This window comes from Prionailurus bengalensis, chromosome B3, assembly GCF_016509475.1.
Source record: "Prionailurus bengalensis isolate Pbe53 chromosome B3, Fcat_Pben_1.1_paternal_pri, whole genome shotgun sequence".
NCBI lineage: Eukaryota > Metazoa > Chordata > Mammalia > Carnivora > Felidae > Prionailurus > Prionailurus bengalensis.
The window spans coordinates 3,540,812-3,565,290 of record NC_057355.1 but is presented as its reverse complement, the minus strand read 5'-3'; the positions used below and the strand labels follow the sequence as shown (position 1 = coordinate 3,565,290).

The 24,479-nt window shown below is 45.2% G+C and overlaps 1 protein-coding gene across 1 annotated transcript in view; it reads left to right on the top strand.

The window, feature by feature from the left end:
- ADAMTSL3 (ADAMTS like 3) overlaps positions 1-24,479 on the top strand; it is a 348,695-nt gene that overhangs the window by 44,256 nt on the left and 279,960 nt on the right. The window contains exon 3 of the mRNA XM_043554621.1: positions 3,329-3,448. Coding sequence (XP_043410556.1) covers positions 3,329-3,448 — 120 coding nt within the window. The remainder of the gene's footprint in view (positions 1-3,328; positions 3,449-24,479) is intronic.

The following is a 24,479-nucleotide window of genomic DNA, read 5'->3' as shown; positions in this document are numbered from 1 at the left end:
TAGAAGGTAACCTCCGTAAAAACAAGGACCTCCTCTTTCTTGTTCCTCAGTGTACCCAGAGCTCTTAGAATGGTTCCAGGCATATAGTAGGCGCTCAGTAAATACATGTGGAATGTATAGGTCACTAAATATAAATCACTATAGTAGGGGGCCTCTTGTATTCAGGGAGCTGTTTTCAGGTGATGCTCCCAGACACCTCCCAACGACCCCCCCCCCCCGCCCTTTTGGTAACTAGCTCTGTGTCTTCACACATAGCTGCTCATGGGTTCTGGGCCTGGCTTCTGCTCTGTGGTGCCAGGCACACATGGCAAGTCTCCTTAGGCATTTAAAATTATCATTCTATGAACACTGAAGGCAAAAGAGGCAAATCACAACTACAGCAACTAATTCTCATGGACTATTCGCTAGGCATTTTAGTAATCAGGTTACCTGAACTGTCTTAAGATGAAATCCATCATTTTCTTGCAGTTATGCAAGATTTCTCCTGAGCTTTACCTAGATGTGTTTTTCTTTGGTGAGAATAATTGATCTTTGACACATATTCAGACTTCCCAGGAAACATACACAGAAGTAAGAAATTATATCATTAAATTCACCTCCTATTTCCACATGGACTTTTTTATTTCCATCTCACTGTTTTTTAATTAAAAAAATTAATTAAAATTTCCATCTCACTGTTTTTTTTTAATTAAAAAAAATAAAAAAAATAAAAAATTTTTAACCTTTATTTATTTTTGACAGAGACAGATTATGAGCAGGGGAGGGGCAGAGAGAGAGGGAGACACAGAATCTGAAGCAGGCTCCAGGCTCGAAGCTGTCAGCACAGAGCCTGAGGCGGGGCTCAAACTTGTGAACTGTGAGATCGTGACCTGAGTCAAAGTTGGACAGTTAACTGACTGAGCCACCCAGGCACCCCTCACTTTTGTTTTTTAAGCCTGATAAAATCGAAAGATTGGAAAAGCAGGTCAGAAAGCAGAAGGTAATCAGCCATAGCTATAATCAAGCTATTTTTTTCCTATGCTAATAAATACCGAGGAGTGAAAACGTTAGTACTGGAGAGGTTTTTGCTTTTTCTAGTATTTCATGTTGAGAGCCATAAAAGAGCACTAAGATGTGTGAGAGCCATGTTGTCTCTGTGGGGTCTGTGGTATTAGCTCCTCTTCCTTTTCCTTCCCAGGCCACTTAGAGATAATGTCCAGCAGTGATCAGAATGCTGGCTGGCCGGGTGTGATAGATGCAGTCTGTACCTCTGGCGGGGCCTGGACAGACTTCCCTGCCAGACCTTTAACACCCTGGCTTTGCTGCAGGCTGCAAGTGACCCCATAACTTTGGCAACACAGCCTTCCCAATAGAAGCTGGCATAACAGAGAAAACCTGCTCAGAACACAGCAGTGGTCTGAACACTGAGGTGACAGGCCTGTGTCAAGGGAGGCTTTGCTGCTTAACAGAACTTTTACAGGTGATTTTCCTATTTTCCTCACTTCAGACTAGAGCAATCCAGACTCAAGCAAGCCACTCTGAGGGAAAGTAAGGGGGACGTGGGGATGCATGGCTCTGGGAAGATTCCTGTCACCCACTTGGTGCTGCAACCCTCGTGTGAATGAAATTTAATAAGAAAATCTTGAAATGTTTGTGAACAGTCTAGGGCTAACCAAAAGAGAGAATTATCTGTTCTGTGTGCCTTCACAAAGGTATCACATACTGATTTCTCTCTCTTTTTTTTTTTTTTAAGGTTTATTTATTTTGAGAGAGAGAGAGCTTGTGAGTGAACACACAAGAAGGGCGGGGGCGGGGGGATCCCAAGCAGGCTCTGTGCCATCAGCACAGAGTCCAATGCGAGGCTCGAGTTCACGAACTGCGAGTTCATGGCCTGAGCTGAAACCAAGAGTCAGATGCTTGACCTGGTGCCACCCTGGCGCCCCTGGTGGTGTTCAAATGGATGTTTTGCTTTAACCAGAGTTCCTGCTTTAGTTTGAGAATGTGACCACTGGGGGAGCAGAGGTATTTGAGGGGTGCTTTTATTGCTCACTCTTCCTGTTTGCAGAGAGTGTTTTCCTCAGAGTAACACCTGTGGCCTCTTTCTTGGATTCTTAACTCCTGCCCAGACAGGGGGAGTGAGGTCCCCTGTGGGAGACGTAGTCCTTGATCGGTGTCCTTGGATCGGATGGGGCTGCACACTGGGGGGTCCCCACCTCCTGTGTCTCTTTCATCCGTTTTCAACAGTCAAGGCAGCGATCCTGGGAGACACCGTGTAGCCTCCAGCACCTTCTCGCTTGGGCTTCCCCAGGCTGGAGGTGATGACAAGTGATGGTAGCAAGTCCTCTGGGTCGTTGTACCCAACCCATAGTGTCTAAGAGATGACGTCCTCCCTCCTGACTCCCCTCAACCCTGACGGCGGGGGCTTATGTCTAATGCTTCAGTCGCCAGCGTATGAGCTTTTCCTTGAACCAAATGGAGTCTTCTTGCACGAGCCATGTTTATTTCATCTTGGATTTTTACATAAACATACAAAGCATTAGGAGAAAGTAAAGTCTCAAAGGAAATATGCCAAAACAATTAAACGTGGTTATTATAGGTTGAAGGGATTACGGGGCGATCTTTGTTTTCTTTTGTGTTCCTCCGTATCTTCAAAGGTTTCTTCGATGAATGTGGATTTCTTTTGTAGTAGGGAAGAAAATTTGTTTCTCACTCCTTCACCAGACAAACAAAACCAGGAAGGAAGGAAGGAAGACAGGAAGGGAGGAAGGAAGCAAAAGAAAGAAAGTCCTAGAAACAATGGATTTGTAACAACAACACTTAATAATCAAGTTAACCGCAGGGCGCCTGAGCGGCTCAGTCAGTTGAGCGTCCGACTTCAGCTCAGGTCATGATCTGTCGGTCTGTGAGTTTGAACCCTGCATCGGGCTCTGTGATCACAGCTCGGAGCCTGGAATCTGCTTTAGATTCTGTGTCTCCCTCTCTCTGCTCCTTCCCTGCTCATACCTCTCTCTCTCTCTCTCTCTCCTTCTCTTTCTCTCAAAAGTAAATAAACATTAAAAAAAATTTTTTTAAATAATCAAGTTAACCACACTGTAGCTGAATCATTGGAGGGTTGTGGGGAGGGGGCCGGTGTCGGGGAATAAATAACCGTGTGCGCCAGCTTGAGGTGAAGCTGTGTGATATCCTAGCCTACCAGTGCCTCAACACAGACACCTGGTGCATCTCACCTTGGCCTTTACTAAGAGAGGTCACTTCCCTTTTCTTAGTACAGACTTTAGTGGGTACAATCACGGTTTTTCGGGGGTGCTCACTGGAGCCTCGTTTGTAACCAGGTGACCTTGCCTTTCAGACCGCAGCAGAGAAGTCTCCTGGAGCATATTTCCTTCCTGAGTTTGCACTTTCCCCTCAGGGAAGTTTCCTCGAAGACACGACCGGGGAGCAGTTCCTCACCTACCGCTATGATGACCAGGTAAGAACCTCACAAAAGACCTTACCTTTGGCTTTGCCATCTGCCGACGGGCAGGAAATGGTTTCTCAAAAATAACTTCAAAATAGTTGTATTTTCCCCCTTGGCACAGCTAACACAATAGGCCTTCGACTCTCTGGAGGGATCGATCCCCGAGACTGCTGGCCTGCCCATGCTTGTATACAATTTCCTACGCAATGTGTGGCTCTTGCTCTGGTGCGGAGGTTGGCCTGAGTCACTTTTTCTTATTTTCATCAGAAATATACATGACGGCTTCGTTCATTTTACTCATCACCAAATTTATTATTCAGTTCTGAAGTTGTCCAACGGCACTGTTTTCTGTTTTCTTTCTTTTTGTTTTTTTAAATATAAATTATTGTCAAATTGGTTTCCATACAGCACCCAGTGCTCATCCCAACAAGTGCCCTCCTCAATGCCCATCACCCATTTCCCCTCTCCCCCGCCCCCCGTCTACCCTCAGTTTGCTCTTAGTCCTTAAGGGTCTCTTATGGTTTGCCTCTCTCCCTCTCTGTAACTTTTTTTTTTTAACCTTCCCCTCCCCCGTGGTCTTCTGTTAAGTTTCTCAAAGAGCACTGTTTTCTGATTAGGCATTAATTTTTTCTCTCTCATAGCTTTTACTTCCTTTCTTTTGACTGTGCCGACATTGATTTTTTTTTTCCTTCCCAAGCCCATTTTCCAGAAGGGAACAGGGTAGGGGTGGCTGTGTGTGTGTGTGTTTCAAAGACTTCCCGACGGCTCACCGCGGAACAAGGCTGTGCCTGGCGGAGGCGTGCGAGCTGGGCACTGGGCGCCGTGATTCTCTTCCACTTGCGGCTCACGTTGTCACCTTAATGGCGTTAAGGGTCATACACGTCTTTGAGGTCACTCACACCTTGTCTGCAGCAGCGTGGGTCAACTCTGCCAGATGCAGAGGGTTCTAGCCGGTAGGGCCTGAATTCACCGGGCGGTCGGGAGGGTTTTGGAGGATTTGGCGGATCTTGGTACCCACAGGGCCGGGTGCAGATGCGGAATGGGGCTACACTGTGTTCTCAGGGCACACGATGGGGTGGAAGAAGACGGGCCTATGACCGAGGTGTCCTCCTCTGTGTGGTCAAAGCTGGCAAGTTCGGGCTTGAGTGCAGCAGCTGGTTCGCAGGTGGAAGGTGCTCCTCAGGAGCAGAGGCTCTGGCAGCGTGGGCAGATGTGAGACGTGACAGCAGGGAGCGGTCCGGCTGTGGGCAGGCCGTTCCGATCCTCTAAGCTGCTGTTGAGTGTGGCCTGTGCTCGGGACATTTGGCCGTGGGGCTGGGGTTGGGGTGAGCCGCACGGGGACCCACCTGTGGGCAGGGAGCTACCTGGGGGCTCAGGGGCAGGAGTGAGATAAAGACTAATTGTTTTTTTAAGTCTGTTTGTTTTGAGAGAGAGAGAGAGAGCAGGGGAGGGACAGAGAGAGAGAGGGAGAGAGAGAATCCCAAGCAGGCTTCGCACTGTCAGTGCAGAGCATGATGTGGGGCCTCAAACCCTCACACCGTGAGATCATGACCTGACCTGAAACCAAGAGTTGGGTGTTTAACCGACTGAGCCACCTGGCTGCACCGAGACCAATTTTTAATAAAAAATTTCGACATACAATCAGGATTTTCAAGTGTCTCGAGAGATGAGTGTGTGAATAGTTACTGTGGGCAGCAGGGCTGGACAAGGGATGATCCCGTGTTCACATAATGGGGCCCAGTTAACACTTTGGATGGGCTTTGGGGCCTGGTTGCTACGTGCTCATTAAGTTGCTTTCTGCCCTTCTCCCCAGTGGATTTTTACAGGGCCTGTAATTTATGGCTCCTTGTAATCGAGAAATCAATGATCCAACAGGTTTTCTTAGGAAAACTTCAGGGAACTAATTGAGAAGGCATTACGTGATAAAAGAGGGCATCTGGAAAACCATGAGCTATGTACTTTTTAATTAAAGAGTGGTTAATGCCCGCTCCAGGTTCTACAGACATTATCCTTAATATAATAACAGTGTACAAGCTGGAGGAAAGTAAGTTCCCTCAGCCTTTTCAAAAGGCCTAAAGAAGACTCTAAAAAAATTTTTTTAATGTTTATTTTTGAGAGAGACAGAGACAGAGTGTGAGCAGGGGAGGGGCAGAGAGAGAGGGAGACACAGAATCGGAAGCAGGCTCCAGGCTCCGAGCTGTCAGCACAGAGCCCGATGCGGGGCTCGAACTCACGCGAGATCACGCGAGATCTCGCGAGATCGTGACCTGAGCTGAAGTCGGACGCTCAACTCACTGAGCCACCAGGCACCCCAGGCCTAAAGAAGATCTTAAAAGTGTGTGGCGTACTGTAGAAATGTTGTCCCAAGACATGGTGTTCCAAAAAGCCCCAACGAATAGCATATGAAAACATTCTGTATTCTCCCCACCGTGTGTTTCCCTTAAGGGAAAGGAATAAGGTCACACTAGAACCAGTCGATAACAGCGCCTGCTTTCTGCTAACAAAGACCAAGCAAACAGGCTGCACAGGCCTTTGCACCAAACTCGGTGTATTTCCTGAATGAACTTCCAGAATGTTCTCAGCTAGAGACGATCCATCACCCCATGCCTTGGTTCCCTTTCCTCTTAACGCTGAGCGTGCTGGCCGCATCGTACTAGGGGGAGCCTCTCGGGCAGAGGGACGAGAGAATGAGTCCAACCACGCCCAGTGAGAGAACTCCCCTGGGTCTGCACCGTGCAGTGAAACATGAACGCCAATTAAGAGCATTGCTTTGGTTTTGAATCCCTGTTGTGACACGTGACCGCTTGACTTCCCTTGTGACTCTGGACCCGTTACTTCACTTCGCACGTCACACTTCCTGTGTGAAATGCAGACGTGGATGGTCTCTACCCTGTGGAAATGCATTAAGGCTGAATGGAGGTAATTCATACAGGTGTCTCTGCACAGGGCCTGCTGCATGTAAGCACTGAATGTACATACTGTTATTACTGATACGCTTCGCAGAGGCCCCATTCGGAGAATCTCAGATATGCTTATGCTGCAGAGGAGGAAGAGGCATATTCTCCATTGACATCGGGGGACCTTGAGCCATACTTAAATTAACTTATTAAGGCACGGCACGATATAGGCAAGTGCACGCGTATCTGAAGGGGAGAACTTGACGAATTTTTAAATGTCTTTATACCTGTGTCGTCGCACCCAGATCAAGAAATGGAGCGTTTGCAACACCCTAGTTTCCTCCCGCTGAAGAAATAACGCCGTTCTGCCTTCTGTCACGATTATACTTTTGCTTTTTATTTGTAATTTTACATGGATGGAGTCGTATAGCACGTACCCGTACGTGTCTGGCCTCCCTCATACGGCATCATGTCGGAGAGATTTGACAAGTTGGCGGGCCCGACATAATTTAGGCTTTGACGTCCCTGTAAGTTGTATTCTTTGGAACAAGTTGTCCCGTACTGGGACACCACGGTGACTTCGGTGGCATGAGGCATTGTTCCTGGCTGAGAAATTCCCCAGCTGTCCCTAAAAGGTTTTCAGGGCTGTCCCTCCCTCACCGAGCCCACATCCGGAGGGTGGTGGGGGGCAGTTGTCTGGTGTACCTGTCACCTGCCTTCCGCCCCCCGCCCCCCATCACCTGCTGGCGTCGCCTGGCTAGGAACAGGTGCGGGTGGGTGCGAGTGGCCGTCCAGGCTGGTGTCTGTGCTGTCACACTTGCAGATTTGTGCAGACGCCCCTTTCTGCTGGGGCAGCGGCCTGAAGCCAGAGTGACACAGAGAGCTTCTGTCCTTGAGGCTGCAGCCTGCCTCTGGAAGTGATAGCATCGGGACTGGGTTCCCGAGGATTGTCCTACCCACAGAGCGCTCGTTTGATAAAATGGGAAGTGGGCAGGTGGTAGATCGCTATTTGCCGTCTTCAACCGTCCTCGTAGGGCTTTTTCGAGTATTTCATCCCGGCCTACTTTGCACGAAGACCTTTAAGGTCACCCTTCCAATGGCTCCTAGAGGAGGTGTCTGGAAAACTCATAACCCTGAGGCCAGTAAAGCACAGCTGTGATGTAGGCTGCGTTTAATGAGTCACATAAAAGGCGCACTGTGGATCATGCAGGGGCCGAGGCGGCTTCTGGTGCAGGAAAGCAGGGCCGAAGCCAACTGGGTAACCGTGTGGTTCGGGGCAGACCGGCTGGTAGTCAGGCAGCCCTCGTCTTGCTTCTGCTACGAATCAGCTCGTAAGTTAACGACGGTTTTCAGCATCTTTGCCGTCAGATTTCAGCGTCAGATTCTCCATTTGTTTTGAAAAACAAGGTGACTGTGTTGCGTGATCCGCATGCCCTTCCACCTTGAAATTGGTGGGTTTTTTGTCCGTTTGTTTTGTTTTTTTAAACTACAGCTAGAATAGTCCACACTGCAGAGTGCTAATTGGATCATTCCGATTCTCAAGGTGGACCTGCCAGCAGCACAGTAAACTGTTACTTAGAGAATCATAGAATTTTACAGCTGCCGCGGACCTTGGCTCAATGCCTCGTTTTACGAGTCAAGGAAACAGAGACTCTGGATGTATAAGTGACCAACTCAAGGACACCCAGACAGGTGTTTGAAAAAACTAACACTACTGCGCTCCGATTTCAGGCTGCCTCTCTGAGATATAGCTGCCTGCTCCTTTCAAGAGAATCACCCAGAAAATGATCTCCTTTCCTCGTAATCCCGCTTCTGCTGTTAAACCTTAGCAGACCGTACTAGACCCAAGGGAATGACTTAATATCCCTGAGTTGCTTCCTCAGCTCATTCTTAACTTAGCACCTTCAGGACTTAAGAATTAGCTATGCCGATGGCATTTATACACATGATTATTATCACACTAGGAATGGCATTTTTCCTTCAAAGTCCGGGCGGAACACGATAGCTGATGTTAAAATGGCGCTGACTTCCCATTTGGTGAGCATATCCTTGCAATGGAAGCATTCTGACATTTGGTTGCATCAGTCATACAAGGTGGTTAACCCGTGTTCGGTGAAGGGCTTGTGGTCCAGAAACTTGTTAGCCCGCCAGCCTCTGGGGTAAATTCTTTTGTCATTGCTCATGGTGGTTTTGGAGTTTATCCCAGGGAGGACCTGTTCACAGGCAAACGGCTGAAGGCCGGTCGGTTCTAGGAAGAGGAGTCTTGAATTGTGCAGTTTGTTCTTTCTCTGTGGCTGTTGTGGCGGTCAGTCACGTTGCCCGTGTCTCCTTCTGGGAAGGAGGAAGGCAGCCCTCACCATCCTCACCTGTAATGCACTGAAACTTTAAACTTGGGGCCTCCAAAGTTTATTATGGGGACAGATTTAAAAGTCTGTTCCAGGCTAGTCTTTCTTGGTGGGAAGTCATTTCTTTTTTTTTTTTTTTTAAAGTTAGCGAAACTTGGGGCACCTGGAATGCTCAGTCCTCTAAGCGTCCGCCTTCGGCTCGGGTCATGATCTCACAGTTCGTGGGTTCGAGTCCTGCGTCAGGCTCTGTGCTGACAGCTCAGAGCCTGGAGCCTGCTTCGGACTCTCTGTCTCCGTCTCTCTCTCTCTGCTCCTCCCCGACTTGCACTTTGTCTCTCTCAAAATAAGTGGACGTCAAAAAAAAAAAATGGAGACTCTACATTGACAAGAAAAAGTTAGCGAAACTCTTGGTCTTGCACAAAGTAGTCTTTTATTTTTGTGGGTTTTCGTTGTTGTTTTCGTTGTTGTGTGTGTGTGCGTTTAGCGTTTGTTAGGTGTAGGGAAATACGGAAGGTGTGTCTTCCCAGACCTTGTGGGTTTGCTGGAATACACTTCCTCTTACTGGCAACCGTCGTGGGATAAAAGGAGGTTACACACACTTAGGAATCAGCGCCCATGTTCGTTTTCCCATGGCGCGTGCATGGTCTTCGCCTGCATACGTGCTGGTGTAACGTGTGCCTTGTCACCTTTCGAGGACGAGACACACAGAGGCAGAGGCAGAACAAAGCTTTAGTAACTTGGACTCCAGGCAGGCGGGACAAGGCTGGGTATTGAGTTAGTGGTGGGTTCTGACTTCCCCCAAATTAACCTAGGGTGAATTCCGATGTAAGCGGGTAGCCATGCAGAACACACCTTGATTTCGTGTTGCAGAGGTCCTTGTGCACCTGTTTGTACCCATCATGCCTTCTCCTCTGTGACCTTCTCAATTAGGTTCAGTTACTACCTTCAGTTAGGTAAGGAGCCCCTAATTTGGCGTGTGTTTTGTCTCTTCACTGCCCATGTTTTAGTGGATTCAAGATTTTTTTTTTAAGTTAAAAATTCTGTTTCCTACACTCTGATCTATCACTTCGCTCAGTGACCAGTTGATTTTCAAATTCTTACTGTCTCTTGCTACTTTTCCCTATGCCCTTTAGCTCTTACAATCTGACTTCGCACACCTCCCTTGCCCTGCCCCAGCCTTGCCTTCGACGGGTGTCCTTTTTAAGAATTTGAGTTACGCTCCCGAAATCAAACCCAGGCTCTCACGTGACTCATTCCGTGTCTGTAAAATTGTGTACTTGTAAAATCCTAAGGCGTTATGATGCTATGGATGGGGTCACAGTTGACTCTTTCCTTTCTTGGACGCCATTGACCGCCTGTTGGTATGATTTCTCAGTTCAAAATGCCTCTCCAACTTGTGTTTTCTCTACTGTTTCCATTGCCGGGGAGGCGGAGGGCTGGGTCTGTGGCCCTGACAGGCATTTGGAATTATAGCAAGTCAGAGTGGGAAGGACATGTAGGGATTCTGTTTTTTCAGGTGAGGAGCCCCAGCCCCAGAGAGGAACAGGGTCTTACCCAAGATCACACAGCCAAGGCGGTAGCAAAGCCAAGTGCCTGTTCTTTGCCCTTAAGCTCAGTTAAGACATTTTTACATCTAATCTGTGGGAAGGAAAAGTATGAGAGAAATGTTTGAATGAATTTTTAATACTAGTAGTAATAATAATATATTAATAACGAAGTCTTTGTAGAGTTTCATTTCCAAACTTCTTTTAAAAGTCTTTTTTCTTAAACCCTTACGACAAACCTAATTTTCCTTCTCCTTAATGTAACTATTGACTTATGCATTTTTTTTTCCTAAGGAGAAGAAATCTGTTTGCTGTGAGTACGCCTTTCTCGAAGGAACTTCTTCTGAACTTTTCATGAATATCTTGGCGATGAGCTTCCTGGTGGTTCAGCTGTTGGCAGGCCTCAAGAAATATCACTTGACATTTCCAAGTTATTTATGTAATCGTTTGTAACTTGGGAAGTGTATACCAACTTCTGAAATTTCTGGTGGAGGAAGATAGACACAGCCCTCGCACGTATAGGGTATTGTCAGCTCCTTCCCCGGTCAAAATGAACGCTCGCGTATTCTCCAGATAGGAGAGTTTCCGTGTTGTTTCTGGCCTGTGTGGATAATGTTTTTAAGCAGCACGCCATTTGAGCTTGAATAGCTCATTCCTTTGTTAGTGAGTAATCTTGGTCAAATGCAGTTATGCTCCTTAAATATTCCAAAGATTTAGCGATCTAATGAGAAAGCGAGCTCATGGTCTGTGAGGAGAAGACAAGAATGTGTTAATTGGAATAACTTGTACTCTGTTCCCAGTCGAGGCACAGCGCAAATACATGAATGTTGTGCATGCGGCGGGACATGCCGTTCTGACCGGCTCTGGCACACGTGAACACTGAATTTCATTATCATTGAGCTTTTTGCAAATCAGCTGTTTCTCAAGCATGAAAGAATGGGGTCTGTTATTGGAGACTCGGGCTCTGGCTTTTGAACTGTGCAGACACTTTCCTCTTCTAACGCTGTCTTCCTAGACTCATTTGGAGAGGGGGTGGGTACTGTGTATTATTATTATTTTTTGTCCCTTTCACCAGGTAGGTTACATGGTGGGTATGGGTGCCGTAGAGGTCAAGACAGCCCCAAATGCAGCTTCCCCTACAAGTCACGAGTGCTGAGAGACGGGTCTTGTCCTGACAATGCCCTTGCTGTCTGTGCTCAGACATCCCTTCTCCCTGAGAGCAGGCTGGTCCCTGCTCAGAGATGCTCTGTCTTCAAGCACCGTGAGACTGGGTCACTTCAGGCAACTCCACTGCGTCACCCTCTCCGCTTGGAAGAAAGTAAGTGCGCTCACCTCTCAACCTCTCATCTCTGCCGCCGAACACGAGTTCCTCTGCAGGGGATGCCAGGGCTGGTATTCTGCTGTGGCAAAGGCAGAGGTCTCGTTCGTGTCTGCCATCTTGGAAAAATGCGGGACTTGGGACAAGGAGCTGTACCGGTAGCCTTCCTGTGAGGATGAAGTGGGGGCTAGAGGGAGCCTTCTCGTTTCTTTCTTTGGTCAAGGAGAAAAACCAGAGATCGAGAGAGCCACAAAAAAGAGGTGAGTTTATGTGCAGGCCAGGGGGGGGGAGAGAGAGAGAGAGAGAGAGAGAGAGAGCGAGAGTGAGCGAGCCATGTCCGGCAAGAAAAGACATAGGGCTGGATGTGGAGGCAATAATGGAATTTATTCCCTATCATGAGGGATTTTAAGCATTATGTTTGGATTGGCTTATTTGGAGTTTGGAAATGTTTCCTTTTGTTGGGCCAATTCTGGCCTACATCGCAGAAGTGCAGGCATGGCTTGCAAAGAGGCTCCTGACGGACTAAGGCTCTGCGAGGCTCGGGTCATTCTGTGGACACACCGTATTTTCTTGGATCTGGATTGGGGGCGAGTCGAGGAATTCTTGAGGGCTTTTTTGGGTGGTGGGAAAATGGCTGTGCCAGGCGGATGCCTGGGGCCAGGTAGAGAAGTTTCTTGAAAGTGTCTGTTGTGTTGCTCTGTGTATTGAATTACTGTTTATAACGCTCTTCGTATGAGTTATGTAAGTTTCTGTAGGGCGGCCAACTGTCCCGGTTTTCTTGGGACCTAGATGGCCCAGGCAGACTGGACGCGTGGTCCTCCACCTTCACAGCCTGGACTTGACTGTCCCCTCTTGGGCTGCGGTTACCAAGTGGGATCTGTGGTCCCGGGGCGGGTGCTGCTGGCTGCTGTACTTGGTAGGACATTCCAAGGGCAAGTGGGGGACAAGCATGTGGCTGTTAGGGATGCCCCACGTGGATGTCCTCTGGGCACTGCCTCCCAGTGAATTTCCGGGCCTGGTTTTACCTACGAAGCTTCCCCGTGTCCTTTCTCGTGGCTCTTCTCCAATGGCAGACATTGCGCAAAGTGTCCCAGTTCTTGGACCATCGCCCTCTGCCTCTTACGCCCCGTGTCTCTCCCCTGTCATTCATGCGAGCCCTTGTTTATGTTCTAGTTCAGTCATTATGTCGTCGGGGGAGCCCCTGATGCTGTCCTTGCCTTCCCTTCCCACCCAGGTGAGACTTGGTGTGCTTGCTTGCTGGCTTCCTTCCTTTAGCATCTTAGGAATTATTTTCTTACAGCATTTCCTGCCTCCTGAGCGGACTGTGACCTTCCTGGGTGGTGGCGGGGGTGGTAGGGGGGCGGGGGCTGAGGAGAGGAGAAGGCGGCTGTGGTCCGAGAGGGCACTTGGGCAGTTTGAACTTCTAGTGCTCGTCTGGGTGGCTCGTTTATCCAAACAGCAAACCCCGTGGGGATGCTGCATCACAAACGGTTCCAAGAAACCCAGTCCAGGATCTGAGGTTTGGAGCACTTTCTGCTGAGCCCCACGTCCCCGGGGTCAGCAATGATAGTCCTGGACAGTGACTGATGGCCTTTAATATTGCCTCTTCCCAGAAGTGATTCCAGTCTCTTCGTCATTCTGCACACGCGCAATTGTTTTGGACAGGTTTCCACTTCTGAAAGTTAATAACGTGTGGCTGCTTACATGAATACATTCGAGTTGTGTAGAAATTAACGAACATCACATAACGTACGCCTCCCTTCCCAGGGCTGGGTCTAGCTAATGAAGTACTTTCTCCATCAGTCTTCCCTCATCCCCTTGGAGGTTCTCCCATCGATTACTCATCCTCAGCCCCCAGCACGGCGATAATTTCCTCCCTTGACTCTCCCTCTAGGCTCTGAGCCCCTTAGGGGCAGGGGCTTCTGCGTCTTTTCGCCATTATACTCTCAGATCTGACTCACAGCCTGGCACAGAGTAAATGCATAGCGGACATTTATTTGTTGAAGGTTCTATCCCTTGTCAGAAACCTTAAGTGGGCCCCATTTGTGCCCTCCTCTGAGAGTTCAACCCCTGAACAACATTGACGTCCTTACGTAGCTTGGCCTGGGCTACCTGGCTTCTCTTGTCCCTCATTTCTTTTTTTTTTTTCAACTTTATTTATTTCAAGAGAGAGAGAGAGAGAGAAAGAGAATCTCAAGCAGGCTCCATGCGGTCAGCACAGAGCCTGATGCAGGGCTCGATCCCACGTGAGATCGTGACCTGAGTGGAAATCAAGAGTCAGATGCTTAACTGACTGAGCCACCCAGGCGCTCCTCCCCCATTTCTCTCATGTGCCCAGTGCTGTAACCAAACCGGACCTGCCTTCTTGAACCTTTGCCTACGCCGGGCCCTTGGCATGCCAAGCTCATCGGTGAACATCTGTGACTCCTGCAATGCCCACCATAGGTACTGTCTCCTCCATCCGTCTCCAGGGAGGTCGTCAGCGTATAGTGTTTTTTTTTTCCTGCTTTTTGGTGAACAGCAGCTCATTCTTGCTTGGGACCCCAAGGCTTCATTTGGGTTTGTAATTATTTACATGGACATCTTCTTTCTTCTTCTGGATTGAGAGCAATTCTGGAGCAGGCCTGTGTGACTTCTCTGTGTCTTCCGTGGACACAGAGTGAATAGAAGGTCTATTTCCAGGGGTGACGAGACTTGACACAATTCTGATTATACCTTTGTTTCTGAGTTTTCTGTAAGGAATAAGAGAAATTCTTCAAAAATGTTCATTATCCTTTGTCATAACAGAGTCTATCCGGATTTCTTTCTTGTGTGTATGTGTGTTCAATCCTGTGTGTTCAATCCTGTTCTACCTGAAACTGAGGAAATAATTTCTTTCTTCCAAACACTGTTAGTCCAGAGGCTTGGTTGGAGAGTCACATCATTCTCTTTTTGGACACTGGCTGTTCGGCCTCTAATTCTCTGCTCTTTCCACATGGCAGGTCACCAAGGACAGTACTCCTAGTCCACTTAGATGATGCCTTCTCTTGATCCCTTCCCTCTGGCATTTAATGCTGACAAGCTTTTAATTCCGCCAAGTTCAAAATGGTTGAGCAGAGTTTCCTTTCTGATCAGGACAAGGCAAGGTTTTGGACTCAAAATTTTTGCTGTATATTAGGTTTACGCTACATTAAAATATACACGTATCGAATAGAGCAGTGATGTGTTAAATGTATGCATTAAATGCAACCATGCTCCATTTAAAAACCTAATACCAAACACACTGTGCCCACGAAAAGATAAATGATGCTTTGCACTGTGGCCTTTGTGTTTGGCGTCCGTGCTGGCAGCTGCAGGAAGTCTAAGGAGAGTTATTCATTCAGGGACTCGTTCAGACGTTCCCTCAGCAAATATCGGGGGACTCTCTACAGCGTGCCAGACGCTGTGCTGGGTGTGGGATGAATAATAATGTGAGAAAGGATTGTCTCCAGGGTACCTCATGCAATTCCAGTTGAAGACTAGAGAAGTGGGGGCTTTTTCTTTTTTGGAGAAGATTATAAGATACAGATAAGATTCTAGTTGCCCTTCAGTAAGTGACCTCCATGTACAGGCATACTGCGTGTGCGTTATAGTTACAGCTACTTTCCAAAACAGTCGTCTGTGTTTGCTCCAGGAGCACATCTACTAAATTACCAACACAGAGAGTATTAGCATGGCCCCTGTAAGGTGAGATGAAATTTGTGGAGAGTTGAAAACAAAACAAAACAAGCCCAAGAGCTAATATATGGGAAGAGAGAGAATAAGGCATAGAGGAGAAGGATGGGAGCTAAACTTCTTCCTATTCATCTGTCTTAGACACTTTACTCTGGAATCTGCAGAACTTTTTACAAAATTGTAAAATGACGTTAGATTTAAAAAGTATAATCTCTACAAATCGAAAATAAAGAAACAAAGCTAAAGAAAAATCTGTGCTTTCAGTTGGTGGCATTAACCGCACAGAGAGAAGAATTGTTCCAAGACCTTAACACATATAAGTTTGACTCTATGTGAGTATATCCAAGGACAAAGAGAACTAAAAGCGATAAAACTTTCGACGGTAATCTTATTGTGGGTGGCAGCATTTGAAATGCTACCCGAGACCGCTGTGTGGGTATTGTGGGATAAAGCAAATGAACAATGCAAAAGTGATCATCCAATATATTTCTGGTATTCTTGAGAGCCCAGCTTCTTGGTGTGGGAGAAATGAGAGATGGGTGTAAAAGAGAAATGAAAACCTGGTAGTCCTAAAGTTGAACTGTAAGTATCTGTAAGAACCCCTGAGGAATTTGATCTTACACAAAAGTAACAAAATAGGATGTGTTTTCTAGCGCCATTCACTGAAAAGTCTTAGAAACAATGACCAAATGACCAGCTTACCTGCAATGGCACCCTTAGTGCCCAGATTATGGTCTCTAAATATCATTTCCCACTTAGCAGGACCTGGGACTCATGGGACAATGGCTCGGGGATGGAAATCTGCAAAATGAGACTGGAAACATTATGTAATTAACTCTGGTAATCAGGATTCCTAGAACTTCATCACAAGGACTCAGGAGCCAACTTAGCATAGGCTCTTACGAGCATAAAATGGGACAGTCTGGGCATCAATAAGAATAAAAACGACATGGCGGCGCCTGGGTGGCTCAGTCAGTTGAGCGTCCGACTTCGGCTCAGGTCATGATCTCACAGGTCGTGAGTTCGAGCCCCGCGTCGGGCTCTGTGCTGACAGCTCAGAGCCTGGAGCCTGCTTCCGATTCTGTGTCTCCCTCTCTCTCTGCCCCTAACCCACTCGCATTCTGTCTCTGTCTCTGTCAAAAATAAATAAACATTAAAAAAAAAGAATGAAAACGACAAAGGATTTAAATATATGAACTGTGTTTAATTCCCTAAATTAATAACGATAGCGAAATGCATTAATCAGTGTTGGTGGGTGCAGTCGTACCACTGAGTGACCAGTGGTAAACGAGGAAAATATATCTTTACAGAAGTATTCCATCTATTAAAGAAGGGATGATAGAATGAGATGATCATTTTGCAACCGCCAAGGCACTGATGGTTCTAAGCGCAGTATATCAATACCTGCTAATGAGATCACAAAAAGAGACACCTAAACATTGTGTGTCTCTTGATGAAAAACACAATACCATCTATGAAGTACTCTTGCCGTCAGTGGTTCCTACCCCCCCCACCCCCGCCGCATGTGAAAATCATGGCTCCAGATCTAACATCCAGTTACAAGGAATCCAGCGTTCAGAGAAATGTGTTAAACCAAGCCATGGTTCTGCAACCACCAATATCCAGACAGTGGGAAACCTTACAGCACAAACAGCCCAGTTTCTTCAACAAATATATTTTAAAGGAAAAAAATAACACAACAAAAAAAGAAAAGAGTAGATGGGGAACTGAAATGATCAAATGAAACTTAAAAGATACATCAAGCATTTGCAATATATGGACCCTAGTTGGATCCTGACTTTAACTAACTAACTAACTAACTAACTAACTAACTAACTAACTAACAGGAGTTACAATACCATTGATGATATAAGAAGATTGGAAAATTAATATTTTATTGTCAATTGCTAATTTTTAAGTTGCGAAAACAGTATCATGATCGTGTTAAAGAAGAGAATCTTTTATAGATGCCTATGAAAATATTTGCTGATGCAATGACACGATGTTTTGTATTTGCTACAAAATAATGGGGGAAGGTGGGTAGTGGGTGAGTCAGGATTGGCTTTGGGTTGTTGATGGGGTGCTGAGGGAGTGGCCCTTGGGGTTCCTTATACCATTCTATCTTTACACTTGAAAATGTCCAGAGTAAAAAGTAAAAAAAAAATTAGCAATTACAGAACAAACAACAAGAAAATAAACCCTATGTTTATTTATGAAACCCAACGTTCCTATGAGGTGGTGTCATTGCATTATTAGTAAGGAGCCTGCAGGTCTGGAGGAGGCAATGACCTCACCAAACCCAGGTCTTGCTCAAGGGAAAACATCTTTACTTCTCACTGCCCTAGATCACATACCTAAAATTAAACAATGCAATTTAAACTATATCAGATTCTCAAGAAAATCAATCAATTTAGCAGCAAAACATTTTATAATTAGTTGCCTCTTCTATAGGCGTTTCTTAAATGTGTGGCCCCTGACCTCTGCCACACTGAAATATGAGAGAAAATAGTTCTCTGTTTTGTCCAACATTGCAAGTATCGTAAAGTAAAGTTTAATTTTATTCGTATTCCATTGGGCCTGGTAAAAGCATCCCATGATGGTTCACACATTCTGACACGAGCACATGTTTGAGAAGCATTGATTTAGGGGTTGGTGACAAAAGCTATTGGATTGTCAGCATTTACAAAGGTTAGAATGTGTCAGTGAGCCTTACACTCTGAATAGCTATGTTAAGCACTAAAATATTTTAATGACAGAAAATGTGCCCTGCTATTGGCAGTGAGACTGTGTTACCATTAGCATATTTTACAAGTTGAGTCTATTTTGTGTTCTGACTTGAAGCAGCTTCATTTCCTGCCCCATTACAGGATAGTGCTCTTATAACATCAAGCGAGTGTCCCGAATTCAGCCCATTTTAAGGCATGGATTTATAATACCATGAACTTAGTGTAAATCTTTAGCTAAAATGTTTTAAAAGCATATTTTTTCCTCAGTGTTGAGTCTTACAATATTCTACTCATAGTTTTTAAGTAAAAAAAAAAAGACATCATTAAACTTGCCAGATTTTATCGTAGAATATTAGAATAAGAGCCTGCAAAATAAATGCAAAAAACATTTGTTCTTTCCCAGGTTCAGATGAGTATAGAAAAATATTTCTGTACAGCTTAGTTAGTGATTTTTATATTTTTATTTTAAAATTTTATTTATTTAAGTAAAAAAAATTTTTTAAATGTTTTTATTTTTGAGAGAGAGAGACAGAGACAGAGACAGAGTGCAAGCTGGGGAGGCGCATAGAAAGAGGGAGACACAGAATCCGAAGCAGGCTCCAGGCTCCGAGCTGTCAGCATAGAGCCTGACACGGGGCTTGAACCCACAAATTATGGGATTGTGACCTGAGCTGAAGTTGGACGTTTAACCAACTGAGCCACCCAGGCTCCCCATAATGTTGTAATTTATTTAGATGCAGCATATTTATTCTTTAATTTAGCAAAGTGGACTGGACCCGGGATTGGAGCTATTTAGCATCGCTGTGGGAGGTTGCCTTGAAGTTCAGTTTTGCCTGCCATGCGTGATCTTGTGGCTAGGCTCTACACCTGCTAGGGCCAACTGTTGCCACATGCCATAGGAAATCTTACTTTAAACAACCAGAGTTCATCTGATCAGCAATATCATTAAACACCTGGCAGGCCTTACCATTCGTGAGCATTTTGTGGTGTTGGACCTAACGGCCATGTTTTCTTATCTATATGTGCACACTGGTGATTCAGACTCACACATTCCTTAGTAAAGGATTTGGGTGAATAAGGTTCCTTGCCCCAGGGGTCTTTGAGAGATCTCCCTTCCCAACTCCTAATTCAGCCACTCGGTTATTACCCAGATCCAGATAGATCAGCCTCTCGAAGAAATATAAGCAAGGAATATCCCCGAACCTACAAAACGTTCTGCAGTTTGCGAGAAGGGGACCTCCACTTCTCTAAACGCTCCTAGATGTTGGCTTCCTGCCAAATAGGTGTACAGCCAGAAACCTAAGAAACATGGGACACTGACTTGTCTTTTTACAAGAGGTTGCCCCTGTGAAACTAGCTTAGACTAGTTTACTAGCTTAGACTAGACTAGGAGGCAGGGTGGCCTGAGGTGACAAAGGCTGGAAAGGGAGAGGCATGATTTCGGGTGAAATCAAGATGCAGGAGAAACGGAGCGTTCTGGGGTCAGCAAGACATCAAAGCTGTGGAGACAAGTGTCAGTAGTCCAGTCACACAAGAAAAGGACAGGGAGATAAAATTGATGACAAGGAGACTGTACCTATGTTGTAGAGATAACGGAGAGCCAACCGATGGACTCAAGAAAGAGGTGCGACGGAAGAGACAAAAAAATGAAGTAAAAGTCTTAAGACATCTTTGATTTACTAAGAGCTTGCGAGAAGAAGAATCCCCAGAACTCACTCACTGTGTTGATCGTGAGATGTATTGCATTGTGATTTCAAAAATTGAAGAAAAAAGAAAAAAACAACTATGAAAAGTGGCATTTTAGGATTTAGGAAACACAGAAATAGAAAAAAAATCAGATAAGGAAATTGACATAGGCCACATTCTCTGAGCCTAATGTGAATAGACATTAGGGGAGATATTTTGAGATACAAACTATAAACGTTTAGAAATCTTAAGATATTCTCCTAAAGCAATTATCGACCAAGGAGAAAATAAAAACTACAGTGATACACTGTGTAGGAAATAACAAAAATGAGAATATCTCAAAAGTTATAATGTCACTAGAATCTCTGATGGAGAAGTGAATATTTTACCTCAAATACTTTCAGTAAATGTGAGCACTTAATATATTCAACAAGTGGTATTGGAACAATTGGTTAACTATTTAGAGAAAGTTAATTTAAACCTTTGCCAGATGCCAAAATAAATTCCAGATGGATTGAAGAGTTAAATAAAAATTAAACCATAAAAATATAAAAAGGCCATAAAAGTAGATGTTTCTCAAATTTCTAAAAATTACAATAAGAAACTCACAATGAAGGGAAAACGAAATGTACTGATGGATTGGTCTACTTAGAAGGCTTAAAATGGGTATTTGTCGAAAAACATTCAGATGAAAAATTGAAGAAAAATGACGTGTCATGGAAGGTGATGTGAAACTGCTCACTATACAAAATAAAGTTTTTTTCAGGTAGGCAAGAAAAATGGAAGGTAGTAGATGAATATTTTAAAGGAAAAGAATCCATTCTTCTGTTTGGAAAGCAAGTGGTTAGCAATCCCAAGGAGAGATCCAACTTATAAGCGATACGATGTAAATTCAAGCAGTGACCAAAGAGCATTTTTACCCGTAACATTAAAGAAAAGAAAAAGTATGAAAACCCCGTGGTGGAGTTTGCAGGGGCAGAGATTAGGTGTCTCGTGCTACTGAAATAAATACAGGGCTTTCGATAAGCAGCTTTGCAACATATCAAGACCCTCCAAACTATCTTTACTTTCGGATCCAGCAAATTGCCTTTCCTGGGACTTTTCTCAGGGGAATGTTCTAAGTGAAACAAAATGTTTTATGCAAAAATACATTAATATCATCGTTATTTATAACATGTGAAACTCAGAAACAGTCCAAATCTTTGTAAAGAAATGGCTGAGTAAATTATGGGATCTCTAAGATGGAATATTACAAATTTTTATTATATTTACACTTTTGAAATAACATGGGGAATGTTAATATTACATCCATAACTTAAAAGATCAGGTCATAAAATCTTACAGGTCTCCAATTTTATTCATAACATGAACAGAAAGAAAACATCAAGAGACACCTCAAAATGTTAACAGTGGTTGTCTTTGAATGGTGGAATTATGAATGTTTTAAATTTCCTTTTCAGTGGATTTCTCAGGTTTTCTGCAAGTGAGGATATAATACTTTGATCTGGAGCACATGATAAATACTCTTTCTAAGTGGTGATGAAGGAGCACTCCGGAGGAGTGACTAACCCCTGTGCAGGCTGGGGGCAATTTTCACAAACAGGAAGGATGGGGGAGTTGACCTCCAGGACTAAATACTTATTTAATAGTGTCTACCTTTTTCTGTTTTCCCTTCTAGTTTTTCTTTGAGGAACTTCACTAAGAGATGATGACAGAGCTTAACTTCCCATTTTTCTTTTATGGAGAAAACTCTGTTGTCTTGTGGAACCGCCCTCCCCCCCCCCCCCGCCCTTTTTTTAAATTCCTTTTTCAGAACAGGTAAGTCTACAGGATTCGTGCTTGGACAATGCATGTACTCAGGTGTTCATTTTCACCTGCACAAACCCACATGCGCCCATGCCCCTCCTTCTAACGTTTGGGTGAAACCTTTTAGTAAGGTCAATATGAATATTCATCCATCAATACAACACTGGTCAAGAGTTGGTTTGAAATCATAACTTGCTTTACTCCTTAAAGTTGCTCAGATCAAATCATTTAATGGAATATTTTTGTGACTAAAAAAGGTATTGGGGCGCCTGGGTGGCTGAGTCGGTTAAGCGTCCAACTTCAGCTCAGGTCATGATCTCACCGTTTGAGTTCAAGCCCCACGTGGGGCTCTGTGCTGACGGCTCAGAGCCTGGAGCCTGCTTCGGATTCTGTGTCTCCCACTCTCTCTGTCCCTCCCCCGCTTGTGCTCTGCCTCTCTCTCTCAAAAATAAATAAGCATTAAAAAAATTAAAAAAAAATTCACTGGGAATAAATACTGTACCCCTGTGGATCTCCATTTGAAAAAGACCACCCATGACTATGGTTTGGCTTTAATCTCTGAGGGACAGAATTGTCACAGAGCGGGGCACCTAGTGGCGTGGTTGGTACCTGACCTACAGGTCCTAGCCTTTTTCTTTAAGAGATGTATGATGTCTAAAAACCAGAGTTAAAAATCTAATGTTTAAAAATGATGTGGAACTTTGTAGAGGGTGCCGGGTTGCTTATGAGTGCTGACTGCCTGGAGGAGGGCTTGCTGACGAGGCCAAGAGCCCTGGCCACCCACGATGTGCCCAAACGACGGATTTTTCTAGGCGGGAACTCTATGCCTAAAGCCTGGGGGGTTGAATCTGAAATGACATCCAGAGCCTGCAGTGGTAAATCTCTTGAGAAGGATGGGCTGGAGAATCTTCTGTGGCGCGGGGCCCAGGTCACTCCGTGTGGCAAGGACAAAGGAAGGGGAAAAAGGCCGTCGGAAGCTGACATGGAGACTGGGGTAAAAGAAACTGTAGCACGGTTTCACAGCAAAGGAACAACCAACCTCAGGGACTCGGAAGCTTAGCAGTTGGGAACATTTAACAACACAACAAACTTACCCATTGCTTTTATAATAGTGAGTGTTCCCAGAAATGATCCTGAGCACCAAGAAGGTGTTAAATTATTGTCATCCCTGTCTAAAGGCTGTTGCCTGTCCTTTCCATTTAAAAAGAGCTAAACTAAAAATGATATTTGGGAGAGCCACCGTCTATTACCTGGAAAATAACTCATTTTCCAACTGGTGTCAGATAAATTATCACTATATTTTATCTAACAGATGCTTCCTCTGTCAGATCAAAACATACATGAGTCAAACTGGGATTCAAAAGAACAGGTTGGGGGCGCCTGGGTGGTTCCGTCGGTTCAGCGTCCGACTTCAGCTCAGGTCATGATCTCTTGGCTCATGAGTTCGAGCCCCGTGTCGGGCTCTGTGCCAACAGCTCAGAGTCTGGAGCCTGCTTCGGATTCTGTGTCTCCTTTTTTTCTGCCTCTCCCTTGCTCACACTCTGTCTCTCTTTGTCTCTCTCTCTCTCTCAAAAATAAACGTTAAAAAAAAAAAAAAAAAGAACAGGTTGGGATTGATGTTATTCCTTAGAGATGGATTTTCCCAGAAAATTCTGTTCTGTTTCAATAATAATGGGCAACAATAAGAAAGGGCCATTGCTTCTACATTTATTAACGAGTTTGGGTCGCGAGAAATCTTCTCGGACTATATTAGAAGTTGTGTAAACAAAGTTCAGCTCTGTTTTACCCAGCTGATTATATTCCATAAAACCATCATTTGTATTCCACTGACATTTCATGGAATTTATTGACTTTTCCTCACTTGTACCAGATTATCTTCCCACTTCTCACGTATGGTTGGATTTTCATCAGAACATCACACATGCCTATTTCTCTCTCTTCGTGGGGAAGGGGTATGTTTCTTTAGAAACTGACAGCTTCAGAGACGGTGTTGCTCTGAATGTGATTCCCGTCAGGTGGCAGTGAGTGCAGGTAATGGATATTGTCATAAATGACATTTAGTTCATTGGAACCGGCCAAAATGCGCGGGAGAAACGATGGCCCCTGGAAAGAGCACAATACCGCATTGTATTGGGAAGCACACTCTTCAGGAATTCCTGCGCTGGCATTTATTACAACCCGCCACATCATTTCCATTTTCTGCGTTTCATTAAATTGACCGTCTGGGTGTAATCACAAGAGTGAAATGGGAAATGTAATGTAAAATGTCTCCTTACACCCTCCTGAACAGAAGTGAACGGCGTCTTTCACTCAATCAAGCAAGGTGAGCGCCTCCTAGGCCCCGGCTCGCAGGGGAAAAAACGAGTTAACAAGACAGGTTCTGTGTCTTAACTGGTCCTCAGCCCAGCAGGGAACCTGAGTGGACACAACCAGTGCTAATGTGATGCTGTGACAGAGGTGTTGATAGAGAGTATCACGGGGGCGAGGGGTGGACGCAGGGACGTCTACGAACTAGGCACCCACGTGGGTGAGCAGAGACTGTGAGTCACGGCCTCTAAGTGCAATTACAGTTCTGGGGCTGGTGCGAAGTTCATTGTCTTTCGGCATTTTTGTGGGCTGCGCGCATTATACGGGTGGAATTTAATGTCGTTTTAACTCACCAGAGAAGGTTTGTGGGTCTAGAGGTTTGGAAGATAATTCGCTCGGCAATGTGCTCCATTTTCGTGCAAACCTTTCAAACGATTGCGCCGTGCTCGCTAAGCTTTGTCTGATGGAAGCTGTCTTGCTGTTTGGAGGAAACGGCGTTGATTAAATTTACAGGGGGATGACTTTATTTAAAAATCCCCTCTAGTTTGTTGACAGCACTCATGCTTCATAAAACAGGGTGCACGGTCCTGAATTTCATATGAGTAAAAATTTATTAATTTTGGCGTCTATTTTGAATGCTTTAGATCATTTACTTGGCTTAGCGCCCAGCAAAAGCAGGAGAGTGACTCCGACATCAACCGCAAAACAGCCCAGGGACTCC